The sequence below is a fragment of the Nicotiana attenuata genome, unplaced genomic scaffold (genome assembly GCF_001879085.1).
Source record: "Nicotiana attenuata strain UT unplaced genomic scaffold, NIATTr2, whole genome shotgun sequence".
Classification (NCBI taxonomy): domain Eukaryota; kingdom Viridiplantae; phylum Streptophyta; class Magnoliopsida; order Solanales; family Solanaceae; genus Nicotiana; species Nicotiana attenuata.
The window spans coordinates 211,603-225,864 of NW_017670823.1; the positions used below are offsets into that span (position 1 = coordinate 211,603).

General features: G+C 42.7%; 1 protein-coding gene across 1 annotated transcript; it reads right to left on the reverse strand.

Moving 5' to 3' along the window:
* Positions 1–10,724: 10,724 nt before the first annotated feature.
* Positions 10,725–12,558, reverse strand: LOC109243678 (protein ODORANT1-like). Its single transcript, XM_019410647.1, has 3 exons — positions 12,400–12,558; positions 11,716–11,845; positions 10,725–11,502 (listed from the first exon to the last, which is right to left on the reverse strand). Exons 1-3 carry the CDS (start codon positions 12,530–12,532, stop codon positions 10,725–10,727), a joined length of 1,041 nt encoding a protein of 346 aa, XP_019266192.1. The 5' UTR covers positions 12,533–12,558.
* Between the last annotated feature and the right edge of the window lie 1,704 nt (positions 12,559–14,262).

Sequence of the window (14,262 nt, forward strand, 5' to 3'; positions counted from 1 at the left end):
TGACCGCAGGTGCGGCATATTAACCGCAGAAGCGGAAAAACGGTCTAGGTTTAAGTGAACAGTGGTTCACGAATTGGAAAGAGAAGAAAAATATTTTGGACTTCGGCTTAGGCGGTTTCTTGGGCGATTTTGAAGAGAATTCGAAAGGGCTTCATCAGGTATGAATATTGGACTCGGATTATGTTTATATAGTGTAAAATCATGGATTGAACACTGAAATTTAAGGGATTAAATGCTAAAAATGGAGGTTAGGGCTTGAAACTTAAGAGAGCTTAAATTGATGATTTGAGGGGTCAAATGGACTCCGATTCTTGTGAGTTTGATATGTATAGACTCGTGGTGAGATAAGGATCATTTTAATGTAAAGTTTTCTGGATTTCGAGAAGTGGGCCCGGGGCTCGGGTTTTGCTAATTTTGCGATTTTCGATATTTTTGAGTCTTTTCGATTGGGTTATGTTTCTTTGGCACATTGTAACGTAATCGTTGTGGTTTTGGCCAGATTCGACGCGCGAGGAGGTCGATTCGAGAGGAAAGGGCATTGCGATCTAGTCTTCGGCCGGCTAGAGGTGAGTAATAGATGTAGATGATGACCTGAGGGTTTGAAACCCCGGTATGTCACATTGTGACGCTATATTGAGGCGAGATACGTACTCTATGACGAGTGCGGGGTCGATTGTGACTGGGGATTGTGACCTAGTCCGTTCAGATTGATGTTCGTACTGTGTTCTTGACTAGAAATTATTTGGTAATCATCCTACTTGGATTTTATGAATAATGTTTGGGGCTTTGTGCCTATCATGTGCATCCTTCAGGGATCCTTATCACTGCTTCCATGATGCTTAGCATATTTCATGATATCAGTCCTGAGTTAGACACTGCCTCGAAATATTTAGTAAATAAATAAAGGTTTAAACACTTAGCTCTATAATTCCTAATAATTGAAACTAAAAATGAACAATTTGATTGTGCCCGAGTGGCTTGCATGCATATATATATATGGACTGACTGTGGATCGGGCTGCACCGCCGCAGCGAATGCTACGATGATATTGCGCTTGGGCTGTAGGAGCCCCTCCGGAGTCTGAACCCCCACAGTGAGCGCGGGTACCCAAATGGATCGGGCTGTGCGCCGCAGCGGTCATGTGCATTGCATTGCATTCATGCATTTATACCTATTTGTCTTACTTGTCCTAGTACTGTTGTTGTTCCACCGTTTTATGTGTTGAATCGCTTATTATAGCTTTATATTGTAATATTTTGGAATTTCTTACTTTCAGACATTATATATGTTTATTACTCACTGAGTTGGAAGTACTCACTTTACTCCCTGTACCTCGCGTGCAGTTGCAGGTATCGTTCACCCGGTAGCGGGTTATTAGCGGATTGAAGGTATTGTTATTGTAGCTGAGCAAGGTGACCGCTAGCCTTCGCGGCACCGGATGTTGTCTTTTGTTTTTCAGAAATTTTACTTGTATATATTTATTGGCCTGTAGTTATGTTAAGGATTCCTTAGATGCTCGTGACTTGTGACACCCTGGTCGGGTAGTAATTAACAGTTTCTAATGCCATTAAGTTGTATCTTCTATTCATTTATGTTTAATAATTGTTAGTGAAAGGATTTGGGTTAGTTGGCTGGCCTTGTCTTCACGAGAGGCACCATCACGACCGGGTATGGGAATTGGGTCGTGACATGTTGTGACACCAGTTCTAGGTAGAGGCATATGTGGATTTTCCTTATTATTTTGGTTTATTTCGTTTAAGTCTTCCGCCAAATTACGAATTCCGCTGTTATTAATTATTTATATCCTTTTAATTAAATTGGTAAAAATGGATTTAAAACAAAAGTATTTATGGATTCTAAATATGTGTCTTGCCTAGCTTCTACGAGTGGGCGCCATCACGACTCCCGAGGGTGGGAATTCCGGGTCGTGACAAGTTGGTATCAGAGCTCTAGGTTACATAGGTCTCACAATTCACGGACAAGCACAGTAGAGTTTGAGGGATCGGTACGGAGATGTCTATATTTATCCCCAGAGGCTACAGAGTTAGGAAAAGTTTCACATTTGTTCTTTCTTGTCGTGCAGTTTGCCTTCTCAATGCTAATTGAATATCTACTCTATTCTTTCGAAGATGGCGAGAACACGCGCTTCCTCATCAACTGCTCAGCACCGCGAGCCCCCAGCAGCAGCACCCACTAGGGGCAGAGGGCGAGGTCGAGGCTGTGCTAGAGGCCGAGGTAGGGGCAGAGCTCAGCCCCGAGCAGCAGCACTAGTGGCGGAGCCTCAGGTTGATTTTGACGAGGAGGTTCCGGCCCCAGCAGTTCCGGTGGGCCCAGCTCAGGTCCCATAGGGGTTTATTGCTACCCCTGTTCTTCAGGATACTCTAGTCCGATTGGTGGGCCTCATGGAGAGTGTCACCCGTGCAGGCTTGCTTCCTGTAGCACCAGCCACTTCTCAGGCTGGAGGAGCCCAGACTCCTGCTACTCGTACTTCGGAGCAAGTAGCTCCCCAGATTCAGACTCCAGCAGTTCAGCCAGTTGGAGCAGCTCTGCCGGGTGTGGTAGCCCAGGCCGGTGATGGAGCAGCCATGTCTGCCGATGCTTTGTGGAAATTGGACAAGTTCACCAAGCTCTTCACTACTACCTTCAGCGGTGCATCTACCGAGGATCCTTAGGATTATCTGGATAGCTGCCACGAGGTTCTTCGGAACATGGGTATTTTGAGACCAGTGGGGTTGATTTCGCTATATTTCGCTTGTCTGGATCCGCCAAGACTTGGTGGAGGGATTATTGCTTAGCTAGGCCAACAGGATCACCAGCCTTGACATGGGAGCAGTTCACACAGCTATTTCTGGAGAAGTTTCTCCCTATTACTCAACGAGAAGCCTATCGGAGGCAGTTCGAGCGCCTTCAGCAGGGATCCATGACAGTCACCCAGTACGAGACCAGGTTCATTGATTTGGCTCGTCGTGCTCTTATTATACTTCCCACTGAGAGGGAGAGAGTGAGACGGTTTATTGATGGACTCATCCAGCCGATTCGTCTTCAGATGGCCAGAGAGGCTGGGAGTGAGATATCTTTCCAGGAGGCGGCCAATGTGGCCCGGAGGGTTGAGATATTATCACAGGGGAGTGGTCATAGGGCAGACAAGAGACCTCATCAGTCAGGCAGATTCAGTGGTGCCTCGTCTGGAGGCAGAGATTCGTATGATAGGGGTCATCCTTCTAGGCCTTTCCAGTCAGCACTCCAGGTTTCTCACGGTGCCTCAGGTGGCCGTGGTTCTCGCGGGCAGTATTCTGATCAGCAGTCCCACAGTGCACCACCAGCTCCTATCAGTGCACCGCCGCTCCAGAGCTTTCGGGGTGGTCATTCAGGCCGCCAAGGTCAGTCTCAGTTTCCTCAGCCGCAGCATTCAGGTGGATGTTATGAGTGTGGTGAGTATGGTCACATCCGGAGGGCTTGTACGAGGTTGGTGGGTACTCATTCGCAGCAGCAGGGTCCCCGTGCTATGATTCAGGCACTAGATGTTCCACAGGCCGCCCAGCCAGCTAGAGGCGGGGGTAGAGGTGCTAGAGGGGGAGGTAAAGGATTTAGAGGTAAAGCTCATACCGCTAGAGGTGGAGGCCAGCCAGCCGCAGGCCGTCCTAGAGAGGTAGATCAGAGTGGTGGGGCCCAGCCCCGATGTTATGCTCTTCAGGCCAGACCCGAGGCAGAGGCTTCAGATGCGGTTATTACAGGTACGGTTCTGGTTTGTGATAGGGATTCTTCAGTGTTGTTTGATCCGGGGTCTACGTATTCGTATGTGTCATCTTATTTTTCCCCGTATTTGGTCATGCCTAGTGATGCATTGGGTATTCCTGTTTATGTGTCTACACTGGTGGGTAACTCTATTGTGGTCGATCGAGTCCATCGTTCTTGTGTTGTGGTGATTGGGGGTCTTGAGACTCGTGTAGATTTGTTGCTTTTAGACATGGTTGACTTTGAAATTATATTGGGGATGGACTGGTTATCACCTTACCACGCTATCTTGGACTGTCATGCCAAGACTGTGACCTTAGCTTTACCGGGTATGCCTCGTTTAGAGTGGAGAGGGACTCCTGGTCATTCTACTCGGAGTGTTATATCGTATGTGAAGGCTCGGCGTATGGTCGAGAAGGGGTGTTTGGCCTATTTAGCCTATGTTCGTGATTCTAGTGCTGAGGTTCCCTCTATTGATTTTGTGCCCGTTGTTTATGAGTTTCCTGATGTTTTCCCTTCAGACCTGCCGGGTATGCCACCCGACAAGGATATTGACTTCTGCATTGATCTGGTTCCGGGCACTCAGCCCATTTCTATCCCGTCGTATCGTATGGCGCCGCCTGAGTTGAAAAAGCTAAAGGAACAGTTGCAGGATTTGCTCGAGAAGGGTTTCATTAGACCCAGTGTTTTGCCTTGGGGTGCGCCGGTGTTATTTGTCAAGAAAAAGGATGGGTCAATGAGAATGTGTATTGATTACCGGCAATTGAACAAGGTTACAGTCAAGAATAAGTATTATCCGCTGCCGAGGATTGATGATTTGTTCGACCAGCTTTAGGGTGCCAAGGTATTTTCCAAGATTGACTTGCGATCTGGCTACCATCAGTTGAGGATTAGGGCATCCGATGTCTCTAAGACAGCTTTCCGCACTCGGTACGGGCATTATAAGTTCTTGGTTATGTCATTCGGATTGACAAATGCCCCAGCAGCTTTCATGGACTTGATGAATCGAGTGTTCAGGCCTTATTTGGACTCGTTCGTGATAGTCTTCATTGATGAGATATTGATCTATTCACGTAGCCAGGAGGAGCACGAGCAGCACCTTAGAGTAGTTCTTCAGACTCTAAGGGATAGTCAGTTATATGCAAAGTTCTCCAAGTGTGAATTCTGGTTGGGTTCAGTTGCATTTCTGGGTCATGTTGTATCAGCAGAGGGTATTCAGGTGGACCCAAAGAAGATTGAGGTGGTCAAGAACTGGCCTAGACCAGCATCAGCTACATAGATCCGGAGTTTCTTGGGATTGGTAGGCTTCTATCGACGGTTCGTGGAGGGGTTTTCATCTATTGCAGCCCTGATGACCAGATTGACCCAGAAGGGTGCCCAGTTCAGATGGTCGAATGAGTGTGAGGCGAGCTTTCAGAAGCTAAAGACAGCTCTGACTACGACACCGGTGTTGGTTTTGCCCACAGGTTCAGGGCCTTATACAGTCTATTGTGATGTTTCCCGTGTTGGGCTTGGAGCAGTGTTGATGCAGGATGGCAAAGTCATTGCCTATGCTTCGAGGCAGTTGAAGATTCATGAGAAGAACTATCCGGTTCATGATTTGGAGTTGGCAGCCATAGTTCACGCATTGAAGATTTGGAGGCATTATCTGTATGGCGTGGCATGTGAGGTGTTCACGGATCACAAGAGTCTTCAGTATTTGTTCAAACAAAAAGAGTTGAATTTGAGGCAGAGAAGGTGGTTGGAGTTGTTGAAAGATTATGATGTCACCATTCTATATCATCCGGGGAAGGCCAATGTGGTGGCCGATGCATTGGGTAGGAAATCAGCCAGTATGGGCAGTCTTGCTTATATTCCGATCGGTGAGAGGCCGCTTGCTTTGGATGTTCAGGCTTTAGCCAATCAGTTCGTGAGGCTGGATGTTTCTGAGCTCAGTTGTGTGTTAGCTTGCACGGTCGCTCGTTCTTCATTATTGGAGCGTATCCGTGATCGGCAGTATGATGATCCCCATTTGTGTGTCCTTAGAGACACGGTGCAGCGCGGAGATGCCAGGCAGGTCACCTTAGATGATGATGGAGTTTTGAGATTGCAGGGTCGAGTATGTGTGCCTAATGTGGATGGGCTCCGAGAGTTGATATTGGAGGAGGCCCATAGCTCCCGGTACTCTATTTATTCGGGCGCCGCGAAGATGTATCAGGACTTGCGGCAGCATTATTGGTGGCGTAGAATGAAGAAGGATATCGTAGCATATGTGGCTCGTTGTTTGAATTGTCAGCAGGTTAAGTACGAGCATCAGAGGCCTAGTGGTTTATTTCAGAGGATTGAGCTTCCCGAGTGGAAGTGGGAGCGGATCACTATGGACTTCATTACTGGACTTCCGCTGACTCGGAAGAAGTTCGACGCAGTATGGGTCATTGCTGATAGGCTGACCAAGTCAGCACATTTCATTCCTGTGGCAGTTTCCTATTCTTCTGAGAGGTTGGCTGAGATCTATATTCGGGAGATTGTTCGCCTTCATGGTGTGCACGTATCTATCATTTCGGACCGGGGTACGCAGTTTACCTCGCGCTTCTGGAGAGCAGTTCAGCGAGAGTTGGGCACACGAGTTGAGTTGAGCACAGCATTTCATCCCCAGACGGACGGACAGTCCGAGCGGACTATTCAGATTTCGGAGGATATGCTCCGAGCTTGTGTCATTGACTTTGGAGGTTCGTGGGATCAGTTCTTGCCTTTAGCGGAGTTTGCCTACAACAACAGCTACCAGTCGAGCATCTAGATGGCTCCTTATGAGGCTTTATATGGTAGGCGTTGTCGGTCTCCGGTTGGATGGTTTGAGCGGGGGAGGCTCGGTTGTTGGGTGCGAATCTGGTTCAGGAGGCCTTGGACAAGGTCAGGATCATTCAAGATAGGCTTCGTTCAGCTCAGTCCAGGCAAAAGTGCTATGCATACCGCAAGGTTCGAGATGTGGCTTTTATGGTTGGTGAGCGGGTATTGCTCCGAGTGTTGCCTATGAAGGGCGTGATGAGATTTGGGAAGAAGGGCAAGCTTAGCCCTAGGTTCATTGGCCCGTTTGAGATTCTTGATCGAGTGGGAGAGGTGGCTTATAGACTTACATTGCCACCGAGCTTATCAGTTGTGCATCCAGTGTTTCATGTGCCCATGCTTCGGAGGTATCACGGCGATCCAGCCCACGTGTTAGATTTCAGCACTGTCCAGTTGGACAAGGACATTTCTTATGAGGAGGAGCCGGTGGCTATTCTAGACCGGCAGGTTCGTCAGTTGAGGTCGAAGAGTTTCCCTTCAGTTCGTGTTCAGTGGAGAGGTCAGCCTCCTGAGGCATCAACTTGGGAGTCCGAGTCCGATATGCGGAGCCATTATCCTCATCTTTTCCCCGACTCAGGTACTTCTTTCTTCTATCCGTTCGAGGACGAACGGTTGTTTTAGAGGTGGAGAATGTGACGACCCAAAGGGTCATCACCTATTTTAATTGAATTCTGTGTCCCCGAGGCCTTGAAAACCTCATTTAGAGTTGCCTCGATTTGCGTGCGCAGTCCGGGCGCGTAGCCGGAAAGCTTAAATATGAAATTCTATGAAAAATGCTAAGTTTTGATGTTAAAATGGATAAATTTGACTTTGGTCAACATTTTGGGCAAACGGACTCGGACCCGTGATTTGACAATCCCGAGGGGTCCGAAGGAAAATATGGGACTTGGGCGTATGCCCGGAATCGAATTCCGAGGTCCCGAGCCCGAGAAATGATTTTTTAGAAAAATTATTTTCTGGAAATGTTTAAGAAAATTGGAAATGAAATCTGATTAGGAAGCGATGGTATCGGGCCCATATTTTGGTTCCGGCGTCCGGTACAGGTCTTATATATGTTTTAAGTCCTTCCTGTGAAATTTGGTTGAAAACGGACGTCGTTTGACGCGATTCGGACTTGAATTTCTAAATTTGAAACTTGATGAAGTTTGAGGAAAAATTCATGATTTTGAGGTTTGATTCATTATTTTTTAGGTTAATTAGGCGATTTGATCGCACGAATAAGTTCGTATGATGTTGTTGAGTTAGTACGTGTGTTTGGTTAGGAGCCCCGAGGGCTCGGGTGTGTTTCGGAGGTGTTTCAGAATGGTATAAGACTTATAAAAAATTGCAGGTTTTTGCTGTTCAGTGCCCAGGGATTTTGTTCATCGCGTTCGCGTGGGACCTCTCGCGAACGCGTAAGGCAAAAATCCCGGGAGTTCATTTTCTTCTTCGCGAACGCGAAGGTGGTGACGCAAACGCGAAGCTGAGGGGGGTAGACCCTTCGCGAACGCGTCCCTCCTCTCGCGAACGCGTAGGCAGGGGGAAGGGCCACCAGTTTGTTCTTCGCGAACGCGTCTCTATGCATGCGAACGCGAGGCTCGAGGAGATTACTCTCCGCGAATGCGAGCCCCAGTACGCGAACGCGAAGTTCTATGGACCTAACTCATCACGAACGCGTGAGTCTGTCGCGAACGCGATGAAGGATTTTGCCCAGTTATTTTAAGTTCCAAAAACAGAACCCATTACGGGATTTCTCAAATTTTTACAAAACTTCTTCATCTCCAAAGCTCCTAGGCGATCCTTGAAGCACTTTTTCATCAAAACATCTTGGGTAAGTAATCTTTAACTCGTTTTCTTCCATTTTCATCAACGTCTAATGAATTTCTAGGCCTAAAACATATGATTAAGGGTAGAAAATTAGGGATTTGGGTAGAGTTAGGGTTTTTTTGATTTTTCTTGATTTAGAACTCGTTTTGGGGTCAAATTTGAAAAACAAATTATATATTCGGGCTCGTGGGTGAATGGATGATTTGATTTTGGTCCGAACCTCGTGTTTTGACCAAGCGGGCCCGGGGTCGATTTTTGAGTTTTTGGAAAGAATGATGGAAAAGCTATAATTAGGCATTGGATTCAAATTGTTAAGCATTATTTGATGTTATGAAGTCATTTATGTAGAGATACAAGTGATTTGGAGCCGAATTCGAATGGAAAGGCGGTTATTGAGGATTGAATTGGCCGTGGAAGTTTGAGGTAAGTGTTTGGTCTAACCTTAGCTTGAGGGATTAGGAGTTGAGTCATATTTGCTATGTGTTTCTTGTGGAGTACGACGTATAGGCATGGTGACGAGTATCTATACGTCGGTGTCGAGCATGACCGTGAGTCTTAAATTGATATTTGTTGTATTCTTGAATAATACTAAGGTTGCAATAGTGAGTAGATCCGTGATTTTGAGCAAAGGCTTAGCTTATTTTCGTAGAAGTTATTTATGAGTTAGAAATGGTGATAATGGAGATGATTAGAAGTTGAATTGAGATTGGTTATAGCGGGTTCTCCCTTGCCGGGTCGAATATACTTGTACTGTTGAGTTCCCTTGCCGGGATAGAGTATTTTATGGTTAATACCTTGCCGGAATTTTTGCCGTGATTACTGTAAGCTGTATATTTGGAACGGGTTGCGCGCCGCAACATTTTTATTTATGTATACATATATTGATCGGGTTTCACGCCGCAACATATATTATACTGGATCGGGTTGCACGGCACAACATATATTATATTGGATCGGGTTGCACGCCGCAACATACATTATATTGGATCGGGTTGCACGTCGCAACAGATATATTATATTTATTGGATCGGGTTGCACGCCGCAACAATTATATATATACATATGGATCGGGTTGCGCGCCGCAACAGTAGTGTTATTATATTGTGTTGGATACTGTATTGTTCCTTCATATTTATTTAGTTTCTGCTAAGTTGAACTGTTTCCCCGAGGCATGTACCCCCTCCCTTTTAACTGCTCATTACTTGTTTATTTTTCTGCAATATATTATATATCCGCACAGGTTTATCTGGAGTCTGGTCCTAGCCTCGTCACTACTTCGCGGGGTTAGGCTAGGCACTTATCAGCACATGGGGTCGGTTGTGCTGATACTACACTCTGTGCTCTTTTTCGTAGATCCAGGTACCAGAGCAGCATACGGTGCGCAACAGTAGTTCAGGAGCCAGCCTTCAGTCCACGAGATCCCGAGGTAGTCCTGCACGCGTCCGCAGGCCCGGCATCTCTTCTATCTATTCTGATGCACTGTTTCCTTTTGCATCCGAGACAGACTTTATTCCTTGTTTCAGACAGTTGTATGTAGCACTCTTAGATAGTCCGTAAATTTTGCGACACCAGTTCTGGGTAGAGGCATATGTGGATTTTCCTTATTATTTTGGTTTATTTCGTTTAAGTCTTCCGCCAAACTACGAATTCCGCTGTTGTTAATTATTTATTTCCTGTTAATTAAATTGGTAAAAATGGATTTAAAACAAAAGTATTTATGGATTCTAAATGTGTGGCTTGCCTAGCTTCTATGAGTAGGCGCCATCACTACTCCCGAGCGTGGAAATTCCGGGTCGTGACAACACCAATGAATTAGTCTCGATACACCAATATGCACTAATTAATCATCAGAACAAAAATGAAGATTTGTTTACCTCGAAATAAAGTTTTTTCAATCTTTAATGATTGAAAACTAGATTAGTGTCTCCTAATATGGCTTTTTTTAAATCTTTTTTAATAATCCGTTCAAAGGAAAAATTAAAAGCTTGTAATTGAATTCAATAAAACTTGTTATATAGGTACAGTAAACAAATACTGCCTAGTAGGAGCAAAATGGACCTAAGAAAACAAAGGATGCTACGCAATTAGAAAAAATAAGGATACATGCCTTTAATCAATCATTTCATAAATTAAACTTCACGCTACTAAGGAAATAGCGATACAAATCTTGAATACAAATACACATCTAAAGTGTTATCATGATAATCACTAAAAAAAAACTCAGCTAAACTAAGCAATAGAAAAATATCAGTCGACCATCTTTCTTCGGAATTATCTGAACAGGTTGATCCTCCCATCCCGTTTATTTTAGCAACTTACCCTAATATCTCCTTAGTAGAACGGAACAACATATGAACTCTTCAGAATACTGGAGAACCAATTGGTGAAGTAACCAAATAAGGGAAGTTGTTCGAATTAAACTTGTTATCTTCAAAATCCCCTGAGCAACTCCCCAAAAAATTATCCATTTGTACTCCAGTAAAATTATTTGCTGAATTTTGTGTATATTCAGGATCAAATAACTCTGAGAACTCTTCAATAAAACTTGGAAGGTCTGTTTGGACATCTTTTGTTGGGCAAGGATTTTCCAAACAAGTAATTGTAGACAAAGGAAGATTTTGATCACCAACTTTTGTAGTATTTGGTACATTATTGTTCATCAACAAATTTTCCGAGGAATTTAATGTTGATGGTATCGATGATTCGAGGTTTTTGTTAGCAAAACCATCAAGAAGAATAGAACTAATGTCATTTGTTGTTGGTAATTTTGTGCTTGCTCTTTGCCATGCTTTTAATATGTCAAGACAAGGAAGTTGATAATAAGGTTGCGAAACGACGTAGTTGTTGTTGTTGTTGTTGCGAGTGTTATTGAAGAGGAATTTAGAGTGATCTTTTGATCTACGAACAAGTCTTGCTTCTGCTTCAAGTCTTGCACTTTCCCATTCAGCCATATGACTAAGGTTTGCAACATACTTAGATTGATCATTTGAGCTACCATTAATGTTGTTTGTGATTTTTGGCTTGTGAGTCATTGGGTCAATGCCCATTTTCGTTAATCTCTTCTTCAAACGTGAGTTCCAATAGTTTTTTATCTCGTTGTCTGTTCTGCTAGGCAAGTAAGCTGCTATTGCTGACCATCTGAATAACAAAGAGAGGAATTAACCATGTTAATGTGGCACAAATTTATCACACATGAAAAATGTTACACAAAAATAAAAGTATATATTATGTAAATTGGGACAGAGACAAAGGTAACTAACAATTTATGACCCCAACCCCATGGCAGAAAATAATGAGTTCTATCATTTACTGTCATTTTTCTTAATTTATTGTCCTTCATTAAATTATTACCTGTTTCCAAGAAGAGCATGAAGCTGAATGATAGTTCTTTCTTCTTGTAAACTGAACTTTCCTCTCTTGATATCTGGCCTTAGATAGTTGATCCATCTTAGCCTACAACTCTTCCCACACCTCTGCAGACCTAAAAAGGAAAAAATTCCAAAATTATAATATGCTAGCATTCCAAAAAATAATTAAGTAAATAAAGTGTACTCTGTAACAGCTTAAACTCTTAGACGAAATGATCATGCAATTCAACTTGGTGATCACACTTTATAAACTACACACACACACATATGTATACCGCTTAGACTAAAAATAGCGGCAGATACATAATATATGTATAATTTATATATAAATATATGTATAATTATGTATGATTAGTGTATAATCTATTTGAAGACTAAACGCGTCCATATTTAATAATGCACGAACTCTTTCTTCTATATCGAGGATCATCAAAATAAACAAGAATACTATTTCGATGGAAAATATCATCTACGGGATTTCAATCGAGACCATGGCTTCAGGGGAAGGGGGAGTTGACTTTAATTAAGACACGTTTTTTCGGATGGACGATATAGATTTTTCGAGATAGTTAATCAGTTTTTTAACTGTAACAGTATACCAGCTAGAAAAAATAAATAGTAAATCTAACCGGCTATTTCTGTAAATAATAGTTACTAATATTATTACCAGCTTTAGCAGGCAAAGCACGCCAGCTACCACAACCATGTTCCTCAATGCAAGACAAGAGTTTTTGGTCTTCTTCTGGTGTCCATGGCCCTTTCTTTAAACCTTCTTTATCACAGCACTTGGACCTTCCCATTTTAACGCTAAGTTAACACAGAGAAAATCAAGAAAGTCTATTATTCTGTCTTTCTTTATGTGGAAATAAGAGAATATGGTATATGGAAATGCCAGTTGAGAGTATATATAGGCAAATGATATATGCAAATGAAGAAATAATAAGTTGTGTGATCAGAGAGTTAGCTGCAATGTAAAATAAATGTTAAAAAGGGTACAAATTCCTAGCTAACATGTGGTAATGATCCCAGCAGCACACTATGTGAAGCTTTAATTACAATATTGGAAATTTTCATGCAGTTATTTTGATTGAACTGCCTGATTCTCTAGTTGGCGGTCCACGAATGAAAATCATCCCAACCGTTCAACAAAATTGCTATCTATAGCTTCTTTTTTTTTTTTTTTTTTTTTTTTGAAAATATCACGGGCTAGCCAGTTTCCATACAGGCAATCGAAAAATAGTCAGCGTTTGAAAAGTCATTGAAAAATAGCTGTTGTTTTGCTGAAACACGGAAAGTTCCAGTATAATATACGGATTATGGAGCTTATGCGTATAATAACTTCCAGCATATTATGTTGGAACTCCAGCACACAGAAAGCTCCAGCATAATATGCGGGATTATAGAGCTCCTGCATATAAACTTTCCGCATATTATGTTGGAACTCCATCACATTATAAAATTCCATCACATTATGCTGGAAGCTCATATGTAAAATTTCGAACTCCAGCATATTATGCTAGAAAGTCATATGTGGTTAGTTAGAAATGATAACTGACGTGTTATTATATGTTAAACTATACTAATAGTGTATAATATTATATACTTTCAATGTTTATAACTTAAACCCATGAAAGCTATTAAAAGCATATATTTTTCTAAATAATAACAAAAAATGAAAATCCTGCTACACTTGTACGTATGATCAATAGTTACGTTATTTGTACATTCAAGTTGAGTAAAGTGATACTCTCTTGCCCTACTTAGTAATTGTAGATACCAATGCAAAGATTGAATTGCTTACACCTTAGACTTATTAGTTATTTTAGTAAGTATTCAAAGACATAGAGGAAGAGAATACACGTTCTTATCCAAAGTAATGAAACAGTCGTCTCTTTAAAAAAGAAACGGAAAAGGGTCAAAACTGCCCCTAGACTATTGGAGTTGGTACAATAATGCCTTCCGTCCATCTATTTTGAAAAAATTGCCCTCACCGTTATCTTTCGGCTCAAGAATTCCCTTACGACTAACGGTCATGTTAGATAAAAAAAATTTAATTAATTTCCACGTGTCATAACGGAAAAAAGGTCAAAACTGCCCCTAGACTATTGGAGTCGGTACAATAATACCCTCCATCTCAAAAAATCTCTCCCCCCCACCCCCTCCACCCTCCCCTTCCTAGCGTGTGTGCGTTCATATTTTTCTTGTTCTTCTCATCCTTTTTTTGACCTTGCACTCTATTTGAATAATCACTACAACCTTGCACTCTATTTGAATAATCACTACAACCAATCATTAAACTTTACTGCTTCATACAATAAGCTCAATCAAGTGTTTATTACAGTCACATTCACCAATAAATCATATTCTCTCATATTCTAAGGCATATGATCTCAAGTATTTCTCTTGATTTAACTGTCTCTTTTTTAAAATTGGCGGTGTTGATATAACTTGAAGAGCATCCTCGTACAAATGGCTTAATTTATGGACATGGTCAGATGTTCAGACTATGGTGAGCCAATGAAGAAAAAGA